Genomic DNA, 24909 nt, shown 5'->3' with positions numbered 1-24909 from the left:
GTAGGAATCCATTTCAAGTAGGGAGAGGAGCTAAAAGCTTGTGCATGCAAGCCTTATTTCTAAGATTTCAAGGTAAGCTTTAGGGTTTCAAAATCTCTCTATTTCCTTCTTTATTCTAAATTTGGTTTCAATCTGATCATGGGGAGTTTGATATGAGTGTTAAGGTTCCAATAGGGTAGAAGAGTGGTTCAAAAAGCTCAAGGACCCAAGAGAAACAAAACCTAAAACATCAAGGGTAAAAGTCTTGTGTTTTGGTAATAGTTTATGTTTAATCTTCCAATCTGAGTTTTTGAGAAGCAAGGAAGGTTTTGATCTCTTGTTTATGTTGTAATAAGGTGTTTTATAGCATTATATGATGCATGCATGTGTGCTATGTTGGTATTTTAGTGGAAATCCAAAGTTTCCATAGGAGGCTATAAAATTTTCTTGCTGCCAGATTTTATGGGTGACTTCCAACGAGTCAAACCCTAATTTTACAATATGTTCTCATAAAAAAGATTTTACCACTGTTAAATATGGTAAGATTAGATACGTTTAGGCTTTTGAACCACTGCAAAACGTTTTGTATAACTCAAGTAATGAGCATTTTGGGATTTCATGTGCAATCTGAAATGTTGGCTGACAAATTTAATACTGAGACTTTGAGTAACAATTTTAATGGGTTAAACTAATTATTAGTGGCTAAAATTTTAACTGAAAATTCTTGGTATATTTAATATTAAACCTATAAAATATTTTTTAAACATTGACTATATTTTGTGAGTTATGAATTCTCTAACTTAGATACTCAAAACTGTTTGCTCCCAAGATGGTGTTGTTATAGTGGTTTCCAACAGGCAAAACACTAGGTTATTGATCAAAATTTAAAATGAGACTTTTATAAATTCATTATTTAGGAAGATTACTTCATTTTAGCATTTTGAAACACTAAAAAACGTTATGTCTAGGTCAAGTTATATGCTTTTTGTGATTGATGTGCAAGCTGGAGTGAAAAACTAACAGCATGAAGAGTGCATGTTTGAGCAACATTTTGACAAGTTTAAAATCAACATTTTAAGCTGATTTTAATTATTTAGACTCTTTTTATATTAGTTAAAAGTCCTGCAAGAGTTGACAAAGAAATACCCATAGATTGTGAGTTTTTGTTTTCTTCTAAAAGGGTTGTCAAATCAAATTATGTTTTGGACAGATTTGATTTTTAAACTTTAAGTCATAATTCACTAGTCAAATCATGTTTCTTTTTCTTAAAGTAGATACAAGATAACTTTCTATAGATTAAGGGTTAAGATTTAAGTGACTTAAAATATAATGAGGTTTTATATTTTATTGAAAAATCTTAAGATAGTACTCTTGTGTGAGATATGACATTATTTTTTATTTACAAAAATAATTATCACTTAAGACTAAAATTTGTTTATTTGGTTAATTGAGAAAATAAAATATTTTTGGATAATAAAACTTATGGGTTTCTTAATTTACTGAATTTACAAGATTAGTAAAATAAAAATCTATTTTTCAAACTTGGTAATTCTAATTTCAGAATGTTTTCCTTTACAATTTTAATAAAGCGGGAGATAGCGTTTAACACTTTTATTTTATAAGGAAAACAAGAAAGCGGTAATGAAAGTTTTCTTTAGGCTTAAGAATGTGGTCTCTTTATGCAATTGGAAATTTATTTCCAAATTTCCGGCACCATTATTTGTAGGCATACTTTTATGAATGATGTGATAAGGCTATAGATTCAAGGGTTTAGTCTAAGTTTTAAGATTTAAGAAAAAATGCTTTTAAAGTTTTAAAATTTTGTTAAGTTCATCCCTAATTGCTCAACTTAAAGACATAAACATATTAATCAAACTTCATAATTAATCCGAGTCATTGTATAAATTCCATTACAGTGTTATTTTCACAGGAAAGCTCATTTCTAGACTCAAGAATCTCGCTTATCCGCTAAGGACAACTAGTAAGACAACTTATGAATGTTTGGCTACAGCATGACATGACTATCTTTAATTTAAGACTTAAGGACACAGTTGAAAACTAGTTCTAGAAGGTTACTCAAGATCGTTTTCCTAAGAGGGTTCACAAACTCATAAGTAAGGTAAGCAGTGATGATTATGACACCTGGCTAGCTACTTGTATCAAGTAAGTAAGAACTGGGTATCTCCTGATAAGTAAGTAAGCAAGCATCAGATGTCCCTGGTGACTTGGTAAATAAGCTCGATTGACCACCGATATAAATAAGACGTTCGGCTTAAAACCCGTGACATAAGAGTCTGGTTAAACTCCATGACACATGTATGTAAGATGATTCTGGAATCAAACTATTAAGATTATGAGAGTATGTTGAATTCCCCTAGGAGTCTTAGTAACCGGTGTATTTTAAGTATACACTCGTGTTTGTGCTGAGTAAGTTAAGTAAGTTAATCTTGACTTTGTTGGCTACAACATGAAACATGCTAGTGTATTGTCTGATATAGGTCTTTACACTAGATTGATTAAATGCTGGATTAGTAATGGCTAGGTGGTACTATTAATTGTACAGAATGTTCCAATGAAATCCAGTGATTACTAGGTAACACTGGCACTCGAGCTGGTGATTGTTGTAAGGGGAAGTACGGTCGACCAATGAAATTTTTAAACAGGTAGTAAGTACCCGGTGAATTTAGTGGTTGTGATCTAAGAGGTGCCTGAACACCTCATAATATTTTTGTAGCTCTTCAATGATTTTTGGTAGCCATTGTAGAATGGTGTTATGCATTTATATCTTATATACACTTGCTCTGGGATTTTCTGCGTACAAGCTTACTTAGTTACGAAATCTAGTTATTAGGCATGACCATAAGTTGCCAGGACGTTCACAGGTTCTTGAATTGTATGTTAGGGTTCGGTCAATCTGAAACCCTATTTATGGTTGAATATCTATATGATCATTGTTAGGGCTTCATGTTTGTCTTCTTTATGTTATGTATGTTTAGTTCTTCTTACTAAGTGTTTCGCTTACCTAGTTGTTTCATGTTGTAGGTAAGCAAAACGGCAAGACAGATTAGTGAGCGTTGGAGTCTGTCATGCAGAATGTACATGTGACCCGATTGTGGAAGTCACTACGCTTTTGTCAAGTTTTAATTTATGTAAAAACTTTGTGTTGTTTATGTTTACGTTGTTTTAAAGTTTCAAATATTGTAATCTTATTTTAAGCATGCACATGCTTCTAAGCTAAGTAAGTAATTAAAAGTTTTTTTATACGAATTTTTGGGTCTTTTAACTAAATGAAAGTAAGATGTTTTCCCCAAATGATGTATGTTTTCCGCAATTATGCTGGTCATTTTTTATGGGTTGTTACAGAAATAACATAATTAGTTTGAATTAATTAAATTAAAAGAAAATATTTTTTTTACTTTCTTTATAAGTCTACAAATATGCAATTTTTTTTAAATAAGTTGAATCAGACCTACCAGTCTAAGAAAAAGTATCGATAGAAAATTTTCTAGAATTCTCTACAACCTTCTCTCTTCTCCAAACTCTCTAGATCTCATGTGTTTATAATATCTAGAGAGCCTATGTAACGACCCAAATTTCCTAATAAGGCTTAGGGTCTTGATTATGGGCCAAGATGACAAATTTTGGAATTATGTGATTATATGATATTTATGTGTATCATTATGTAATTATGTGAGTTATATTATAATATGATTTGATATGTATGTTTAGGTGTATTAAATATGAATGTGAGCCCATTTATGTTTAATTGAGTAATTTTCATAATTGGGCCCGTTATGGGTATATTTGGCATATATGTGGTATGTGTGTGGTACTTCATTATTGTTTGGTTATGCTTAAGTTACTCAGCATGAGACGATCCTAGGAGGCAAGCCAGTGGGAAAGTCACAACGGGATCCATACTTGACTCGGAGTGAGTCAAGGGGTATATTAGGTATTTAGTACATTACCGGGATATTGGGTAATTGGAATAAATATTTGATGATAAATTGGGAGTTAGTGAGATCATGAGGGAATTCTAGGAACTTTGACTATTTTACCCCTGAGGGGCATTTTTGGGACCCCGAGCATTAGGATTTGCTTGAAGTTACTTAAGCTTGAAGTAACCTGTCAGAATTATAAAAGAACGCTCATAATTCTCTCTCTCTCTCTCCTGTTCCCTTTTCGACACTCGTTCGCATTTTTTTTGAAGGAAACTCGAGTTTTAGGACTTGGATTCAAGCAAGGATCAAGGCATAGAAATTCTAGGAAAGATTGGAAGCATATTATCCGGAGGATTTAGTTGGGAAACGAATTAATCAGAGGTAATCCAAGCTTTAAGTTTTGAGTTTCTGAGCTTTGAATTGGATCTTATGTGTTGGTGAGTTTTTGAGTTGTTTGAGCCTCGGGTTTTGATGGTTTTGGATAATTGGGATGTTTGGGAACTTTGATTTTGGGATTTGGATAGGTTTTTGGAAGGTTTTAAATGGGAGAATACTTAGGTTATGGCTGGGTTCGTAGTCGGGTTGCGACCCTGTTCTTGGGCGCTGTGGCCCAGGCTTAACGAAGATGATGGAGTTGGCTGATGGGCAGTTAGGGTCGCGGCGCAAGGTAGGTGCGCCGCAACGCTAGGCAGGCAGAGAAGAGGCTTGGCCTCTGTTTGGAGGCGGGCCGCGGCTCAAAGCTGGGGGAGGGCCGTGACGCTTAAGGCAGTTTTGGTCATTTTGGGTTTTTAGTCGTGGGAGCTTAACTCTAAGGGCTCGAGATCGATCCTACTACCCAGTTAAGTAGGATTCGACGTCCCAAAGGCTAGGACTTGGCCCAGAAGTATTTATTTACTCATTTTTTATGGGGTTTTATATTATGGTTGTGACTAGGTTATCGCTAGGGGCTTAGAAACAGGATCGTGCTTGAGGGTCGTTTATTGGTAGTCCGTGCTTGGACCAAAGGTAAGAAAATTGCACCCAGTACGTGATGCATGCGATACATGTGATTATGGCGTGGCATGAATGTGAAATATGGAATTTGCCAGAGCTTTAGTCTTTGTAATTGTGCATGATTATAATTATGCTTGTGATTATTGATTAAGCATGTTGAATGCCTTATATCTGCATATTTGACATATGATATATGTCTGTTTGCATTACCCCATTGAGGAAGCACTAACTTATTAGTCAGGGAACGTCATTGGTGTCAGTATTGATTGTGAAGTTGTGATTTATCAGTCAAGTTCAGCAATAGTACTGAGCACTGGTCATATGGTATTGGCTTATGAGTCAAGAACCGTATTAGCATGTTTAACGCAAGCTGAAATGATTAGATCTAATCAACATGCGCATTAAATGCTTCACCGACCCAAAGGTCGAAGAAAATTAAAAGCACTTGTCTAGTCTAAAGGCTAATTATTTAGAGCCAGGGCCAAAAGGCTCAGGTGACTGTAACGTCACAGGGCTTAGGGTGCAGAGCCCTAGAGAGTGACTCATTAGCCACCTACACAAAGATAGACTTATTAGTCATCTATAAAAAGATAGACTTATTAGTCATCTACACAGAGATAGACTTATTAGTCATCTATACAGAGATAGACTTATTAGTCATCTATACTAAGCACAAACTAACCTATACCCTAGGGCTAATTTTGTAAATCTCATAGGATGACCAAGCCCAAACTTAAAACTTGTATAAAGTTTACTATATTATGTAATAAAGTTGTTATTTTCTGTTCTAAATTGTTAATTATTGTGTGGTCTGTGATATTTTTGGTGTACTTAATTAATATGCTAAGTAATTATTTATTCTGGTGCTAACCACTCGTCGTTATCTCACTAGGAGCATTTACATAGAAACAAATCATGGCGCCTAGAACTAGGTCAACCTGAGGTTAACATACTTTGGTTGAGCAAGTAGAATAGTTGCAAAGGGATTTCGAAGAACAAGGAAGTCAACAGGAGCAAGACAGGAAGCGAAGGGTGGATGCTGAAGAAAACCAAGCTAAATTGTTTCAAACACTATTGCAATGACTTCCTGCAGCACCTAACAACGCTCAGAACAATCAAGTACCACTCGCAGTTGAGGTATAGAATCCTGAGCCACAGGCCGAGGACGAACGGGTTAATCTTCCAACAACAGTACCAGGAGCAGCTAAACCAAAACCTATCTCAGAAAGATTCGGTAAGTAAAGCCCACCATTCTTTGAGGGAACTACTGGATCCTATGGTGGTCAAATAGTGGATTAGCATTATGAAATGAATCTTTGAGTTCATAAAAATTTATGAACGAGACAAGGTTGTATGCATTGTGTATATGTTGAGGAAGGATGTCCGCATCTGGTAGGACGCAGCAATGAAAAATCACAATGTAGTTGAGATGGAGTGGTCAGAGTTTTGGTGCTATTTAACTTCAAGTATTACAATCGGACTATGATAGACCATAAGGTGGTTGAATTCTCCAACCTTAAGCAAGAAGTGATGAATGTGCAAGATTATGTTTGCAAGTTTGACCAGTTGTCAAGATTCGCGCCAGATTTGATCAGTACCACGTCAAAAAAAATTATGAGGTTCATGAAGGGCTTAAGGGAGACATCGTACCGTTTATGGATACCAGGAGAGCGGACTCAAAAACTTACATAGAAGCAGCAGGGTTAGCTATCCACCGAGAGTCATGGGTAGTACAAGACATAAATGAACCCTAGAGAATTGAGGAGAAAAGGTATACTCCCAATACTCAGGGCCAATTCCAGGCCAACAAAAATGGACCAAGGGGAAAGTTCACTCCCAGGTTCAACCAAAATTGTGGAAGATCCAACAACCAATGTGGCTCAAGATTTAACAATGGTTGAAATAACAAGAGGAAGGCAGGACCTCCCAGTTGGGGGTCAAAATTTAATATGCAACCTAGGCATGACTTTGGGAATTGGCATGTCCATACCAAATGCAACCAACGCCATCTAGGGGATTTCAATTCCAAAGTCGGTTACACGTGTGGTGGCAACAAACACTTTGTTAGGGAATGTACAAGTTTTGGTTAGAAAAGCGGAAATGGCTAGCAGAAAAAGACAGGAGCCTTGCCATGGGTTTTCGCTCTCACTCGAGAAGATAAGGGATTTGGACCATTAGAGATGGTGTCAGGTCAGATTCATATCTCCTAAACCTCAACATATGCATTGATGGACATTGGTGCATCACATTCTTTCATATCTCATTTCTTTGTTGAGAAAATAGATAGAAGGCTTTAGCCTATGTCTAATGTTTGTGGGGTATCCTTACCTTCGGGGGAGGACATGCTAGTAAGGTCATGGGTTAAAGCCATGCTAGTCTGGGTAAAAGGTCGTGAGTTGACAAACGACCTGTTAGTCTTATTCTTACACGAGTATGGCGCGATATTTGGTATGGATTGGTTAACCAAATATAGGGCCGTTATCAACTGCAAGCGCAGAAAAGTGGTGTTCACCCCAGCAGGCAAGCAACCATTTGAGGACTAGGCGCCTTCTACTAACAACCCTTTGACACCTAGTTGCCTTGTTGGTTATTCAATCTGGACATGGGTTAAGCCCACATTCTTGGGCCTTTGAATTTGGGTCACGACCCAAATTTCATGGCTCAACATTTGTAGTGGTTTGGTCTGATCTTTATGGGCTTATGAATGCCTTTGTAGGCCCTTCATGGTTGATTCACTAAACCTTTATTAGCTTGCTTGGGCATGTTTCGTTATTCATTCTTGTTATAAACTTTTGGCCACTACAATTATCATGGTGTATTTTTAATAGTTGCCAAAATGACTTCAATCAGAATTATTTTGGCCTTGGTTAAAAAAGGAAATGTGGAGTTAGAGCATCTTGATGTGAAGATAACATTTTTACATGGACAGCTTGAAGAAAGAATTTTCATGCAACAATAAGACAATTTGAAGACAAGAAAAATGTTGGGATAGTAAGCCTGTTACAGAAGTCATTGTATGGATTGAAATAATCACCATGCCATTGGAACAAATGCTTTAATGATTTATGCTTAGAAATAAGTTTACAAGAATCCAATATCCACTATGTATATATTTAGAGGCAATTCTAGAGATTACATATACCTACTGATCTGTGTATGATATGCTAACAACATGCAAGGATTTGTAAGAAGTTAAAATTTTAAAGAATGCTTTTGTTGCTAAATTTGAAATGAAGGACCTTGGTCCAGCTCGAAGCATATTAGGGATTGTGATAAATGTCGAATTTGTTTATTCTTAATTCATCATTATTCTATGATAATGCACTTGATTATTTATTTGTATGTTTAATTAGTTTATTTTATGTTTTTAGGCATTTCAAGACATTTGGGTGAAAAATAATGAATTAGAGATGTTTTACACGCGATGGTTAAGCTCGATATTACAAGTCTGAAACTTTATACTCAATTTTGACATTGTTCCGGCCAACTTTTGGGAATTTTTCCAGATATACAAGTTGTAGAGATTTTTTTTATCAGATTTCCAAATCATATAATTTCAAGTTATATCGAGAAAGTTATGGTTAAAATATTGTCAATGGCTGCAGCAAAGGAAAATCTAGCTAGGAAATTGAAGAAAAGAGATAGCGACTTGCGGCCGCGACGAAGAACATTCCAGGCCGCAGCCTAAGCATTTCCAGGCCCCCAGGCTGCGATGGAGGAAAGGTAGACCATGGTTGTAGCCCGCGTTACTATTTTAAATCCCAATTTTAGGTCGCACTGAATATCCCAGGCCGCGGCCTAGGACGTAGTTCTACAATTTAAATTGTATTTTTAATTACAATTAAGATGGGCTATAACAGAGAAATTAGGAGAAATTCCAAAATAACTTTTAATTAAGTTTTTGATAGACTTAAACTCAGAGAGAACTTGAGAGATAAGGAGGATTGAACATCATCATCACCAACAATCTAGTTTTTTTATCTTCTTAAAATCTATTATTTTAAATTATGATGTTATTATATTTGAGATTGTGGAGTAGTTTCTTTCTAAATTATGGGTTATTTCAAAACTTTAGACATGAATTATTGATTTCAATGATGATTATTAATCTTCTTATTCCTTAATATTGAATTGCTTATATTCTTCTATATTAATTTCATGATTATGGTCTAATCTTGCTTAGAGGGGCCTAATTAGAGTTATGCTTTAATCATTATCATCTTAGAATTTCTATTCACCTAATAGTTTAGAATTCTAGATTAAAGTGATAATATTGCAGTTAAAGGTAATATCAAAGTTATCTTTAGTTGTGATGAAGAATATGACCTAGGTTAAATGAATCACACGCTTGTTATGTTTGTTGCTTAGATTAACTCATCTCCACTTAAGTTATCTAAGGTGTTTTTCCATTAGGTTGTTAGTCAAAATAATTTGTTAAGAGCGCTTTGCTTTAATAAAGTACATAAGGGACATTTGGGATAATGACGGGGTATGTGTTATCTGTGCGGTTAATAATTTGATTTGGAATATGGAATAATAGTAATCATTGTTATTCTTGAATGATTGCTGAAGGTGGAGAATTGACTCTTAGTTATTTCTTGAAATCGTTATTATCAGTACAATTGCCTTGTTCATCATTTTATGCTATTTTTTATTTCAAAGTTTAAAATCCCTTTTTTAATTCTTGTTTTTAATTTTGAATGATAAATTGAATAGTAATCCTAGTAGGTTCGACTTTTATTTAACGATATACTGAAATAGTTGGAAAAACTCATAAATAAAATATAATTAAATTTGGTACGACATACGACACACACCAAATTGAAATATCAAGGAACATGGTACGAGGTATTCTAACTCTATCTTATTGAAATGAATGTGCAAGTTTATTTAATAAAGATAATGTTTTTACTCATAATTGTATTTCTTTATATACATGTCATAATCTCCAATATTATTAATATAACTTGAATTAAGTATATGCATGTTGATGTATATACATGATGATTTATTTCAAGATAATCATATAAAATTTTCTGCAGTCACCATATAAAGTGAGAGCTTTATTTAATTAAGATTATGTGTATGATCTATCTTGGTATTAGACAGAACAACTAATATGGGTTGTTTAGTATAGTGACACAAAAGATAAATGTGTCACATACAATATAGATTGGATAAGACTGGGACACAATGAAAGTATACACTTTTAGTAATCTTTGTTAGAATATATGAGTTTTACATTCATCACTCGATGGTTGTTTGAGAATTGACCTTATTCCCGAAGTAAATGACGGACTCTTATTAGTATTCCTATGCTTTTTGGCTTATTGGGTGATTTCTATGAAAGATCATACATCAATTTCTTGATATCTTGGAGTCATAGGGATGCAGGTGACTGAGAACATACTTTACAAATATGGAATTCACTCTTTGAGTGAGAGTACGTAGATTAGGTGTTCATCTCAGTATTGATAAACAACTTGAACATAGAGCCCTCAATTTTTATTGAGAACAAGAATTTTATCTGTAAGTAAATTATAGAAATGCATGTCTACTAGAGTATCAATAGCATTGAATGGTAAAAATATAATTAGAGGTTAAAAAATATTAGACCTAGCTCTAATTATGAACAACTAGTGGAGGATCATAACTTATGCAAGGACGATATCAATGGATGGTTTTATGAGTTCCAACTTCTAATAAAGTAAGACTATAGTTTTGATAGTGCAACTATGAATTTCTAGTAGAATATTTCATAGTTAATAAAATAATTCATTTATAAAAGTTCTAAACTACATGTCCATATTATTCTTGAACTAGCTTGATAACACAAGTAAGATATTTGATATTTAAAATTATTATTAGAAATAATAAAATTTGGAAAAGAAAAATATTCTAATATTTTTAAAAGAATTAATTTTGCAGAAAAATTAATTATCCTAATAATTATAATATATCAATAAATAAAATGGGTAAGTTTTTATTTGTGAAAACATGGCTACGTCTTATTTTGAGTTCTATAAATAGATTCTCAAGTCACAAATGCTCATTTTCCTTCTTTAGCCTACACGCATAACATCAAAAACTTTTGGAAAAAGTCTCTTGAGTTTTGCAAAAGACATTCACTATCAAAAGTGTGTATCATATAACATTAGAGAAACTTCCTTCTGTACATATCTGTATATAAGCTGATTTATAATCAGTGTTTACACTACACAAAATCAATATGCAAACACTGGTTTCATTTACTTTGCTTGCTCCTCGTTTTCTCCCTTACACATCCTATCAATTAATAGCATATGAAATCTACTTTTGAACCTATCTTGTGCAAGACATACTTTGGAAGGCAATTGGTGAGAAAGTCTCTTGCATTTGTGGTTTGGATCTCACGCTCTATTGTGGTAAAAACTCTAATTCAGTTTTTGCTCTATTGTGGTAAAAACTCTAATTCAGCTTTTGTTTAATTATTTATAGACCCATGTGCATGAAAAAATCTTATTCTAATCATGATAGCTAGAGTGTGATCTTGATCAAAATATTATTTTATACGATTATATATGCTTTATACTTCCGTTGCACTCGTACATATTAAGATCAAAACTAACATGTCTCAGCAAACATGTATAAATAAGAGTGTGAAGAAAATCAATCTTGAGGATGCCAAAACGGTTTTGGCTCCAATTGACCTCGCTTTAAACTATCATCCTTGGATAAAGAAGAAGCTGAGATTGAACAACGTTTTATGAAGATAGTTCCTTATCCTAATGCAGCATGGAGTGTAATGTATACTATGGTCAGCACTAGGCCAGACATAGCTTAAGGGATTGGAATAATCAGAAGGATTATGAGCAATCCCAATGGATAAGTGGTTGATATGCTTCAAAACTGAAGCTAAATTACTCTAGTAAATCTTCAGGCAGCTTTATAAAGGGATTTTGTGATTCAAATTATGCAAAGGACTTGGTACAAGCACAAGTATATCTTTACAGTTGGTGACAACACCAAGAGTTGGAAGTCAACACTGCAATAAGTTGTGGCATTGTCCACAACGGAAGCTCAATACATGGCTATCATAGAGGCAGTTAAAGAAGGCTTGTGGATCAAAAAGGATTTATCAATGAACTTAATTGGTTACAATGAAGACCAATCTGTATTATACTGTGATTCACACACAAAGTGCCATTCATCATCTCACAAAGAATATCATATAACGCAAACAAAACACATTGACATCACATCAGATTACATTTTGTTCATGACATTTTTGAAAGGGGAGATCTGGAAATGAAGAAGATACCATCAAAAGACATACTCTGGACATGCTTAAAATGTCCCCAGAATAAGTTGCCAATTATTTGCAAGGGAGCTCTCTTGTCTTTCACTCATCTGTCCATCAAGACATAAAAGGTATGGAATTTGTGTTGTTTGTATTGATTTCACCTCAACTTCTTTGAAAGTTAATTATGTTATTTCTGTTGTGAAGACTAAGGGTAAGAGTAATAAATTGGAGAGCATAGTTTCTAGGATCTTCATGATCCGAACCAAGTAAATATTTTATGCTCTTCTCAAGTTTTACATTGTTTTCTTTCAAAGTTTCTCTGTGATCTTGCACTGTCACTGTGTGCCGTGTGTTCATGTGTGTAGGTGCTCTGACAAGGTAGCAAAACAGGATTCATAACCTCACATTATTAAAGCTTGAATAATTGGTTAAAAGATCCACAGATAAGAATAAGTTTTGTTAATTATTACTAGGCAGACAAATGTTCCTTAATTTAGTTAGTAAGATTAGTTAATTTGCATGTACGATTTAATTTGGTATAACAATAGTTATCTCATAATTTTAACAATATTTATTAATGAGATTTTTGGTTAAATTAAAGTTAATTATGCATTAAATTTTTACACACGATCACATATAAGTCGATTTTGACCTATAAATGGACAATGTATGAAAGTAACGAAACAGCTCTAAAATTACTAGTTTTTTTGTAGAGCTAGAGGAGAGGTTCATATAAGTGAAATTTGCAAAAATACTTAAGGTTTTAAAAAAAAATACTAAAAATACGGAATCTGTAAAAAATTACAAAAATACGGAGTAACATAATCGTAAATCCAAAGTTTTTTTTGTAAACAAAGTTTATACATGTGTCACAATACAGGATTTTTGTAACCAAAATTTACAAATTTTTATCCATATGTTACAATTTTGCAAATAATATTTACAGGCTAAATAAAAAATTATAACAGATGATTACATAATCGTAACAAACTGTTATCCGTATTTTTGTAATTTTTCAAAATTTTAGTATTCTTCAAAAAATTTCTAAATTTACAATGCCATGTGTAATTTTTCCAAATAAAAGACAAAAAGGGGATTTTTTTTAGAGAGAAAGACAATGAGCGAATTCTATAGATACCAATCGTTAAATAACAAATTGGCTGAGAAGTAGGAATGGTTGTTTAGTTAAATTATTTCCTCAACAGTATGCATTAATGTAATATCACACTCACTGTATGCTATAACTTGGATATCAGCTAATGTATTTTTTGGTTATTTTGACCTCAAGAAGATGTGTAAAGTGTCAAGAGACGACTATACATACATACATACATACATACATTTATATACATATGATCACTAGCTACCATGCATGTATATTTGGTTTAGCTTCAATTTCAAACGAGTACCTGTATTCCTTTATTAGATCAAAAGCTAGTCTAGACCATGTGCCATACTGTCTTCCACCAAGACCTCAGCATAAAAAATTTCAAAGACGGAACTCACCATAAACACTTCTTGTGCACACCCCAATCTCAGAGTGTAATATCACCCAGAGGTCTCGTAGTAAAGCTCTATGTAAAGACAGACTTCAGTAATTCAATTATTGCATATGTGTATATATATGCCGTTGGAAACTTCGAAGGCTAGCTATCTGTGTTTGAGGTTAAGATAATAACGGATACCGAAGTAGAAATGTATAGTATTTCATGAGGTTTATAATAGATTGTTGACATGCTTTCTTTATTACATATGAATAAGCCTAAAAAATGGTTTGTTTTCAAAATTTTGCCTAGTATTTTGGCATGAAAATTATTGAGTTTTCATAGTCAGCATTTTGCAGGATGCACTTGACTCTAAACTAAAGCTTGACTAAACATAGTGCTACTGCTAAGTTTATATATATATATATATGAACTTTATATAAAAAAAAAAATACTTTGATCAATAAAAAAACTGTGGTCAGCTGGTCCAGTTTCATATGCATGAATACACAATTAGCCCAATTAATAACTCTTTAAAATGTACAATACACCTCTACAGAATATTAATATCGATCTTAATATAATAGCATGACAGTATGGCGCAGACCATAGATACAAAAGTAAGAATGTTATAACTAGGAGCTTAAAATCATGTCATGAAATTAACATGCAGATTTATTTAATCACTGAAATTATATACATCACCAAGAGAAGAACCTTTATGAACACAATGACAAATATATCATGCAGTCATTATTAAAATAATGTTAACATATATAACAGAGTTTATCTACGAACAAACTTAAAATTATACATATATTAAGAATTTTTAATCACTACTCGTGAAAAATAGAACATATAACTTAATATATATTTATACATACGATATAATTTGTAAATGTCTCAGAAGCAAGGTTCACTTGAATTTTATATGTGATGCATTTATCAAGGTTGAAGAAGGAAAAAATTCCAGTTTTCTTGAAGCACTATCTTTCATTATAGTATATTTAATTGTCACGAAGTACTGACGTGACGAGGCCTTAAATATTTCTCATATTTATCCAACTTTAACCGTTTTCTGCTGGTCATCTAATACTAATAACAAAATTACTTGTACGGACTGCACCATACACAAACACAAACCCATTTGCCAAAATGAAATTTTTTTACTAATAAAAAAGCAAGATTGTGAATATCTTAGTGCTCATTCAGGTCGATCAGTTTATAAATTGTAAGGATTGGAACCGCTTTTAGTTTTATCTAATAATGATGTGGAGTATTAAATCTCCATATGTTTAGTTAGAATTTGAAAGGGAATTAAAGTATAGAATTAATACTTTAAACATATCCAATTATACATAATAAAAAGTGCAGCTGTAATGTTAAAGTCTCAACAAAGTTGATCAAATCAATAGTGTGTTTTTGTTGCTAAACAATTGAACAAAGAATAATTCTTTAAAACTAGCTGTTATCAGCTTTTTTATATGGTTTCATGGTCTGCTTTGAATAGATATATTGCTGAATCTGATTAGCAACTCAGCTCGGTGGAGTTTGAGCCAAAGCTAACAAGTAGTGCCCGAGATTATAAGAGTTGGGTTCCTTCAGATGATGGTAATTTGCTCAAGTTAAAAACAGACGAAGCGTTTATATATATAAGGGCTATATAGTATTGACTCTAGTGCACTACTGGTGTTTTGGAGCTATATATGCCAAGCCTCTTTTCACCCCCTTAACTTGGTTGATGGAGTTGTTTTTAAACTCATAAGAGTAGATACTCCTGCCTTTAGTTAAATAAATATTGAGCTTCTCCCTACCAATAAAATCAGCTGATAAATGAGGAAAAGTTTTAAACCCATGAGTTAACTAGCCAATTGAAGTCGATCCATAACGGTAGATCAATCAGTACTCAAGTTAGCCCCACCTAGTTAGAGAAGTTAATTATGTTGCGATATCCATTGTTCAAATTCTATATATAATCATCATTATATAAAAATAAATAAAAATTAGAGAAGATCACTTGCCAAATATATATCTATACTGTGCTCAGGCGCTATGGGTATACGTAGACTAACATCAGATTCAGTTAAGAGGGTGTTTTATTACAGTAGTTACGCATACATGCATATGATTAGAGGTTGCTAATTCATGGTTGTAGCCTTTATTGTTTACATGTTTTTGGGCCTAATAATATAACTTATAAAGTCGACTATTAATTATATATACAACTATATCAGCCAAGCTTTCTAACAGAAATTGTTATCACAAAGCTGAAATGTAAGAGAAATCGGACAGCCCCTAACAACCAGCTAACCATATTTAACAGCTTACTAATCAATCACTAGCCTTAATTAACATTCTCTAAACAAATTTTATATAAAAAGACACCAAGTAAAACATGACAAAATTGATGAGCAGCTCAACAGAAGAGGATAAAGGGCAAGGCCAACAACATTCAGGTACTTCATAATTTAAACTGATTCTTTTTAATCCCAGTCCTTTGGATCAGGTGCTGGGGCTTTCTTTCTTTCATTTTCTTTTTTCTTATTGGGCATCTCAGGAATATGAGCTTTAGTTGCCCTGTTTTTTTTTTTTTTCTTTTTTTTCAAAATAGTAATATATAATTTTTTTAATGCAGAGAAACCTCACGAGTTTTAGACTCTTCTACTACTACTTCTTCACACCCATTTGTATTGTTTTTCATATTTCTAACTTATTCTTTCTAAATCTTGAAACTTCAGCTCCATAATCCCACTTCTCTTTCAACTACACAAATTGCATGTTCAATTTTTCTCTTAAAAAAGCTGTTCTGAATATTCCCTTGATACAAATATCTTTTAACTTTTCGTTCTTCGATTTATTGTCCTCCATTTTTCTTTCTCGAAGATATTATCATCCTTTTCTGCCGTCCCTTTTTATTTAAGCCCATTTCGATTTCCTCCCCTATTGTTTGATTCCTGAGATTTTCTCAACGCTTTTTAATTCTCTCGCTGTTGTTTCATTCGAAGGCTCGGTGAACCAGTTGCGTATTACAGTTTCATTCTTTCGCTTTTTCTTCTGGTTGGTTTCTCAATCTCTTCGCTGCCCAGCACTTTTCTTTCTAGCATTTTGGCTCTATAATCCTGTTCGTCTGGGTTCACTGGTCTTGAAACTCTGATGATAGCTCGTAATTTTATGGTGGTTTTAGCCTAGTTTCATTTGTTCGCAGGGAGGGTAATTTGATCTGGGATTTTATTCTTTTGTTGTGGATTGTGTCCGTTTATTGTTCAAAAATTGAGCTATTTGCTGCACTATAATGTCTCAGCAGCAAAACCCACATGAGGTTTTGCTAAATTCCAATGAGCTCGATGGCAATAATGGCAGACCAGATTTCAAACCCTTCTCAATGAGGTGATTGGTCTTTACAGAAAATATTGCTTATTATTTTGGATTTTGTTTTGGGGTTTTTTCTGTTTGTCACTGATATTTTGTCTGTAGTTATAAATGTTCTAATGTTAATATCTGTGTTGGCCTCTTGCACTTCAATTTCAACAAGTTCATTAAGTAAATTTTTGTGTTTGTAATCTTGGTATAAATCTGTTTTTTCTAGCTTTCTGCAATAACCTAATGTGTTTTATAGTGATTCCTTTTATACTAATGCATTCAAGTGAAAGTTATTTTCTCCAAAAGAACAGTAGCATTTCAGCTTTTAACTACGTTTTCTGACTGCAGAGAATATGTTCTTGCCTCTCGTCAGAAAGATATCTTTCACAACTGGCCATTTCCAGATAAGTTCTTGCAAATCTTTTTAAAACATGGTATTGATAATGTCTTGCCACCGTTTGACCCCCATCTCTTAGCTATTCAATCTCTTAGAGGAAATCATCTACGTAAGAATTGTTCCCAACAGAATAAAGAAAATGCTGGTGGTTCCTACGATAATCTTCATCAAATTACTGTAGAAGAAGAGCAAATTTTGAAAGATGAGTGCAATTTGAAGTCTGGTGAAACGATATCCAATATCTGCTGTCCAGATTTCCCTTTATCTTCTTCTTCCAATACTTCTAAGCATGAAGAGAATGATCCTCACCTCAGTTCTGATGTTACTTCTAATGACATAGTTTCTAGAGATCAACCTTCTGCTAACATACCAAGTTCCTTCCTCCATGTTCCTGATTTGTGTGATAATACAGTGAGTTCTCCCAAGGGGCTGCAGCTGAAGTGTATAATGGATAAGGGTAAGGAAAAGCATAGGAAGAATTCAGTTACAGATGTTTTAGCTGAAGCACAGCCTTGTAGGAAAGAAGATCCTTGTAGGATTGGCAGATCACACTATGGTTTAAGAAAACGGCCTCATGAGCACAGTGTCAAAGCACGAAAAAAGATTACCAGAGTTGAGCATGGCATCGAAGGAAGAAACCAGGATACCAAAGAACACTGCATCGAAAGAAGAAATTTTTTTACCAAAGCCGAGGGTAGCTGTGAATCTGAAGTTACAGAAGAAGGCTTAAATGATAAGCTTCAAGCAGATGATTCTGATGGTGCTGAGATCCGTATGTTGAGTAGCACAAGATGGGTAGTAAGGTTCAAGATACGTGGTTCCAGTTCCACCTCCAAGATTTAGATCTAAGAGGGAGGGAAAGAATGTCATACAATTGCATACGTTAGAGGTATGGTCCCAGCTTCATAATTATTTTCTTCCCATGATTGTCATTATTATTTCCCTAAGGACTAGGTTTTAGTTGAGATTCAATTCAAGCAATGATGTGTCATCAGCATATATAGTTTAAAAGAAATAAGGAGGAAAACTCTGTTGTATTTGAGATATTTTAAAAGAATGAAACCTGGAATGTACATAGAAGATATGACAACAGGCTGTCATAAAATCTCTTTTCATTTCAGCAAAATAATTCCTTAGAATATGGGATATACATGGCTGAAAAAGATAAAGATATCTTTGATATTTAAATCCTAATCTCATTTATCCAAAACAAAAATCAACATTTTTAAGCACTTGGATTCATTTCCAATGAGATTGAAAACTAAAGAGTCAAAGTGAAACAATTCAACAAAAATACACCGCCAATTTTATATGTGGTGTGGATGAGATTTCTCACCACCTACTCCATAAGACCCAGTTTAGAGAAACAAATTCACCGAGATCAAGTAAATGAAAAATTCCAAGAAGGGATTTTTCCTATTCTTGTAAGTACATGATACCTTTTTCAATGAAGATCTTCATTGTTCTTGAGTGTCCCACTCAATCCTTTTTGTAGATGGAATTAGCGATGCCAACAGGGTGAAAAATGTGCGAGGAATGCATTCCCTGTCCTCATGACCCCTTTTTATTCCCCATCTCTGCGTATTCCTCACAAGGGTGGAGCGGGGAATCCGTATGGTCCCATTTGATTAATTAAGAAAAAACTATTGATATTTTAAATAAAAAATAACACACAACCATAATCTAATATTATCCAAGTCATATTACATATACTTCATCATCCAAATAGCAAATATTGTCTCAAAATAAAACTTAAAACCTTATGAAAAGTCACCATATCCATACTTTATAATAAATATATATTTAATACTAAAAAACTAAATGGGGTCCTATGGGACAAGGAATACCATCCTCACTCTTGTCCCCCCCACCCCGTCCCCGTGAGGAAAATTTTCATCACGGGCAGGAATCCCTCCTGTAAGCAACACTGAAATACCTTTAGTTTTTTAACTAAAGCTCCCCTCAAGGTCTCTTCTGAAATCCCTTCAAGACTCCATTGTAGTATCCAACTACAAGCATGAGCTATCTCCCAATTCTCTTCTTAAAATATAGTCAAGGAACCCTCAGCAAAATACACCTTATGTGTAGAGTAACATACCTAAAACCAACATTTGAAGAGTGTAGTTGATGACACTATTTGTAGACATAAATCTTATTCTCATCTCTAAATAATAGAATAATAATTTTAATAGATATAACAAACTCTAGTGAAGAAACAACTAAACTAATTGTTGACATCAAGTTCAACAAATATTTACGCAACACACCATCTCAAGGTGAGGAATATATGTTTATCATTCTTAGTTTGGAAATTGATTCTTCAAAATATCTTGGAAGAACTTTCGTTAGATTATTAGCCACGTGAAGATGGGAAGAGCATGAATCAAGTTCACAATCTCTTCAACTTTTTTTATAAAGAAATGGTGCTCTAAGTCCACATATTTTGTCTTATTATGGTGAAAACAAACCTTCATTACTTTTTTAGTGAGATCCTTAACTCATCCAACAATCTTTTCACCCACAATTCCTTCACCTATGCCCTGAGCTAAATCTCTACAATCTACTTCGATAGTACCCCTTGCAATAAATTGCTTCTTACTATGGCATATTACCAAGTTTCCTCACATGTGGGTACAATAGGCAAGAGTTGATCTTTGATCTATAATGGATCTTGCCCATTCTATGTCTAGACGTACTTCAAACTTCCTTACCATTTCCTTCCTTTTACCAAGAGACATATTTTAAGTATTAAAGAATTTGATAAATTGCTCCAAGAGCAAGATGTTCTTCATTTGGCTTGTTTATGAACATGCAACCTTCATGGCTAGATAGTATTCTATGGTTCCTAAGTCTTTTGATTTCACCCTCTTGCGAGAAATTTCTTCAATATAGTCACATATTAGGATATTATCAACATACACAATAATGATAGAAATTTCCATATTATAGCATAAGTTTGTAAGCAAGGAATGATTTGCTTGCCTTGAGTGTATCCACGCTTCTTAATTGTTTTTAAAAACTTGTCAAACCATGCTCTAAGAGCACTCACATTGGGTGTTCTACTCTATCTCTCAAAATACCTCATCAAAACCCAACATTTTCAATTTTACCTCACACTTTTACATTATGTCATACATCAGATTCTTTATATTTTATTTTACATCATTTAAATATTATATTTATAAATATTATTTATTAGTTAAAATTAAAAAAAATGAAAAACAAAATGATAATAATAATAAAAAATAACTAATGGGAGAGAGAAAGGAAAAAAAAGATAAAAAAAGTATTAAAAAGATATTTAATGAAGCTTTAAAAGCTTAGCTACGTTTGGTGAAAAATATATTGGTGTTAGAGCCTATGTATCATAGCTAAACCTTTAGAGCACCCAATGGAGATGAATTTTAAGTCCTTAGCTATTTATTTTTGCATATTTGCTAGTTTAGAGCATCCATTGGGAATGCTCTAAGAGATTGTTTGAGTTCATATAGAGATTTATGAGGCTTGCAAACTTTGTTAGCAATATTTTTTTTTGCCTCAAATCCAAGTGGGATCTCCATGTATATTTCATATTCCAAGGCCAATTGTGAAAAGCATTTTTCTTGTCTAAAAGATTCAAGCGCCAATCTCGATTTAGATGCACAACACCATGCATATATATCAACAACATAAAAGAAAACTCGACTCAAAAGCTATCAAATGCATCTTTGTTAATTATTTTATTTTACAGAGCTGGCTCTAATACCGTAAAAGATTAAAAGCGCTTTGTTAATTACTTAATGTTACAGAACTGGCTCTTATACTGTAAAATATTAAAAGAAATAGAGAGGGAAAATGTTGTATTTGTGACATTTTATTAATAATTGAACTTGGAGTGTATTCAGAAGATAAGGCAACAAAGTTATCTTAATTTCTTCTTTATTCGCTATGTTTGGATCTTGGATTTTACAAAAGAAAAATTTTATGAGGGAAAAGAGTAGGGAAAAAAAAAATGTTTTTCTAAAATCTTATAAGAGATTTTTTTTTTAATATATTGTTTTTTTGAATATATTTGTGGTTCTACAGTTTATAAAATTGTACTACATTTAAGTTCTAATTTTTCTAGAAAAAATATTTCTCAAATTTTTTTTTTTTGTTAGAATCCAAATAAGAGAATATGAATTTTTTTTGGAATTCATTTTTTTCCCTCCTAAAATTCAAGATAGACAAAGTGCTGAAGCATTTGCAAATATTGAAAGATGTAGTTAAAAAATAAAAATAAAACTCTGCCCATGTTGGTGAAGATCTGCTCACTAAAAAACTTCAAAGAATGATGACCTCCATGATAGCGTGTCAGAAAATACTGGCTATACAATTCTTATAGTTTCCTACCCCCAAATTTTGTAGGGTTGGGCGGATAACCTAGTTTCAAAAATAAAAATATTGGCTATACAAGTGAAATGTATACTGTTATGCTTGGTTTGTACTTGTGCATGCAATGAAGGCAGCAATTGCTTTGATTATCTGAAGTTTGTTGTGGTTTGAATACTTTGAATTTTAAAAGAAATTAATTGCTTACTTTCACCTGATGTATATTTCTCTGGAATGTTGTTCCATTGAAAATGGTTGCACCAACTGGATTTATAGATTTTGAAATATCTGGCTGGTCTGATACAAATTTAATCAAGGAGATGAGATTTGAATGACTGTTATGATTATTCTTCACTAGCCTATAAAACTGTAACTCGTTATCTTTTTTTTTTAAAAAAAATATTAGCTTCTAGAAAGATAAGGTCTTGTCTTCCTCATGACATGTGTTATCAGATAATTTATTTATGCTCTACTTCTTTGTGTCAAATAGCATATAGGTGAAAGTATTTTACCTGTCAATTATATTTCTCAAGAATCATTAGCCTTATTTTGCAAGAATCATTAGGAATCCAACCAAAACCAAATTTCAGAATGGTTTTCAAAATTCATTAGGCTTGTTTTGCCATGATGTAGTTATGCAATTTGTCCTCCTACCTGTACCTGTAAATTAATATCTAAGAGAAATAGAAAGGGAGAATGAATACTTATCCTCACAAAGAACATTCATTGTCTGACTGCTTAAACTGTGAGTTTCTCTTATTTTCTACATTGTTTGATCAACAGGAAACATAGGATCGACATTGAATACTGTAATTAAATCAATCAATATCCTTTAACAAGTCATCTCATCAATCCATATTCTATAAATTTCAGGTTCCGGATTAGCAAGTTGCAGGCGCTGTATTGGAAGCATCAAGGGGAAAGTAGCTCATCAAGAGATGAAATAAATCAGGTCTGTTGGTTTTGTATGAGCCACTGGAGTATTATCTTTCCTTGATCATAGAATCAACAATCTTACTTGGAAACTGATATCTTGTGTATTCTAGCCTGAACAGTATGCCCTGGCTTTTCATTACATGATAATTGTTATTGCATTTCAGTTAATACGTCAGGTGCAGCATATTAGGCATGTAATCCACACAAATGACCAATCAAAATTTTGGCTAAATGCCGCAATTCATTTACAAAGATATCATGTCTTCCCTTACACTTCTTGCCCAGATGCATATATATTATAATGCTCATATTCTTATACATTATCAATTTCACTGACTTGAGTTGAGGCCAGGAGTGTTGGATTTGCACGTTTATAATTGAATTTATTATCAATTACATTGACTTTAAATGTTACCACGGTAGGGACCAAATTGGTGCCTGCTACTACTAGATCATAGTGTTCCAATAAAATCAAGGCTGTTATATCCTTTTAGCTAGCGATCATTGGCTTTAGAAAAATTCAAATATAGAAGGGAAATTAGAAAAAAGTATGCCTCATGTGACCTTATATTTTAAATAAATGTCTCTCTTTTTTAAAATATTAGTTTTCTATGCCTTGAGTATATTTTGGGGCAAAACTACTCTTAGTATAGTAAGAGTATAAAAATGCACATAAGCTTAAAGAAAATCATTTTTCATGCCTCTAGTATCTCTCAAAACATAAAAACAATCACGATTGCAATTCCAAAACTTGTTCGGTAAAGTTAAATGCAATTTTTAAGAATATTGTTTTTCGTGGAAATCTGGAAAATGGTTGTCCACCCAATAAATAAGTATTGACACTCTATATAATTGTATTTTTTTAACATTAGGGAGAGAGATTCAAATTTGGGACTGAGAATTGGTATAGTAGCACTAGGTTATAAGGCTATGACTACGGATACAATTGTTAAGTATTCTGCACCAAAATATTATTACTGGCATGACAGTTTTATTTAACCAATTAAATTTATTAGTGATATGATTTTGATTTTTTTAAATATTTTATCTTTTCTTTTTTCAATAATCAAAATTTACCAATAATCATATATAAATTATTGGTAAATTTTGATTACTTAGTAAAATTCTATGATGTTCGAAACATAAAACAATTAACAATTAGTATTTTGTTAAATTTCAATGCTTAGACATTTTTTACTCTTGTGGTTTTCGAAATGCATTGAATTGATATCAACAAATACGCATCAAGGTAGCATCTAAAATTTATATCAAATAACAATTATTTTAGGGAAAAGTTGAGATTACATACTTTTAGGAGTATTTAACTAAAATTATACACTAAATATATTTAGTTGAATTTTACTCATTATTATCATGAGACTTCCCGAATTATCCTTATTTGAGCACATAGTTCTAAGTGTTGTTGTAATATGTATTATATGTGTCATATTATAGTTAAATTGGAAATGCATTCTAATTGTAGTGTGTCATATATATGTGTGACAATTATATTTATAGGAATGTATTCAATCTATGAAAAATTATTATTTCAAAATGTAAAAATCAAGGCTTAAAATGTAAACAACAATCATTTAAAATATAAACCTCATGATATAAAATCTAAACCACGACCCTTTAAAAGTTTAACCTCAAGGCTTAAAATCTAAACCACAACTCTTCAAAATGTAAACCACAAAGCTTAAAATATAAACAATCACTCTTTAAAATTTAAATCACAAGCCTTAAAATTTAAACCGTGAGTTATAAAAATTTAAACCATAAGGCTTAAAGTTAAACCATTAGCCTTAAAATCTAAACCACGACCATATAAAATATAAATCATAATCTTTTAAAATGTAAGCTATGATTCTTTAAAATTTAAATCACTAGTCTTTAAAATATAAACCACCACAAGGCGTAAAATTTAAAAACCTCTCTTTAAAATTCAACTTAAAATTTAAATAACAACTCTTTAAAATTTAAACCACGGGGCTTGAATTTAAACCATAACTCTTTAAAATTTAAACCACGATGCTTACAAGTTAAAATACTTGGCTTAAAATCCAAACTACCTGGCTTAAAATCTAAACCACGACCATATAAAATATAAATCATGATCATTTAAAATATAAATCACGACACTTTAAAATTTAAACCACTAGTCTTTAAAATTTAAACCACGCCTCT

At 32.7% G+C, this 24909-nt stretch overlaps 1 protein-coding gene across 1 annotated transcript; it reads left to right on the top strand.

Moving 5' to 3' along the window:
* The first annotated feature begins 16115 nt into the window (after window positions 1–16115).
* Window positions 16116–22993, top strand: LOC133818961 (uncharacterized). The gene is made up of 4 exons (XM_062252096.1): window positions 16116–16135; window positions 16984–17066; window positions 17388–18325; window positions 22660–22993. The coding sequence occupies exons 2-3, from the start codon at window positions 17062–17064 to the stop codon at window positions 18277–18279; spliced, it is 897 nt and encodes a 298-aa protein (XP_062108080.1). The 5' UTR covers window positions 16116–16135; window positions 16984–17061; the 3' UTR covers window positions 18280–18325; window positions 22660–22993.
* Window positions 22994–24909: the final 1916 nt, after the last annotated feature.

The sequence above is a fragment of the Humulus lupulus genome, chromosome 2, assembly GCF_963169125.1.
Source record: "Humulus lupulus chromosome 2, drHumLupu1.1, whole genome shotgun sequence".
In the NCBI taxonomy this organism is placed as follows: Eukaryota; Viridiplantae; Streptophyta; class Magnoliopsida; order Rosales; family Cannabaceae; genus Humulus; species Humulus lupulus.
Note: the sequence above shows the minus strand (reverse complement) of the source record. Positions and strands in the feature narration are given on the sequence as shown.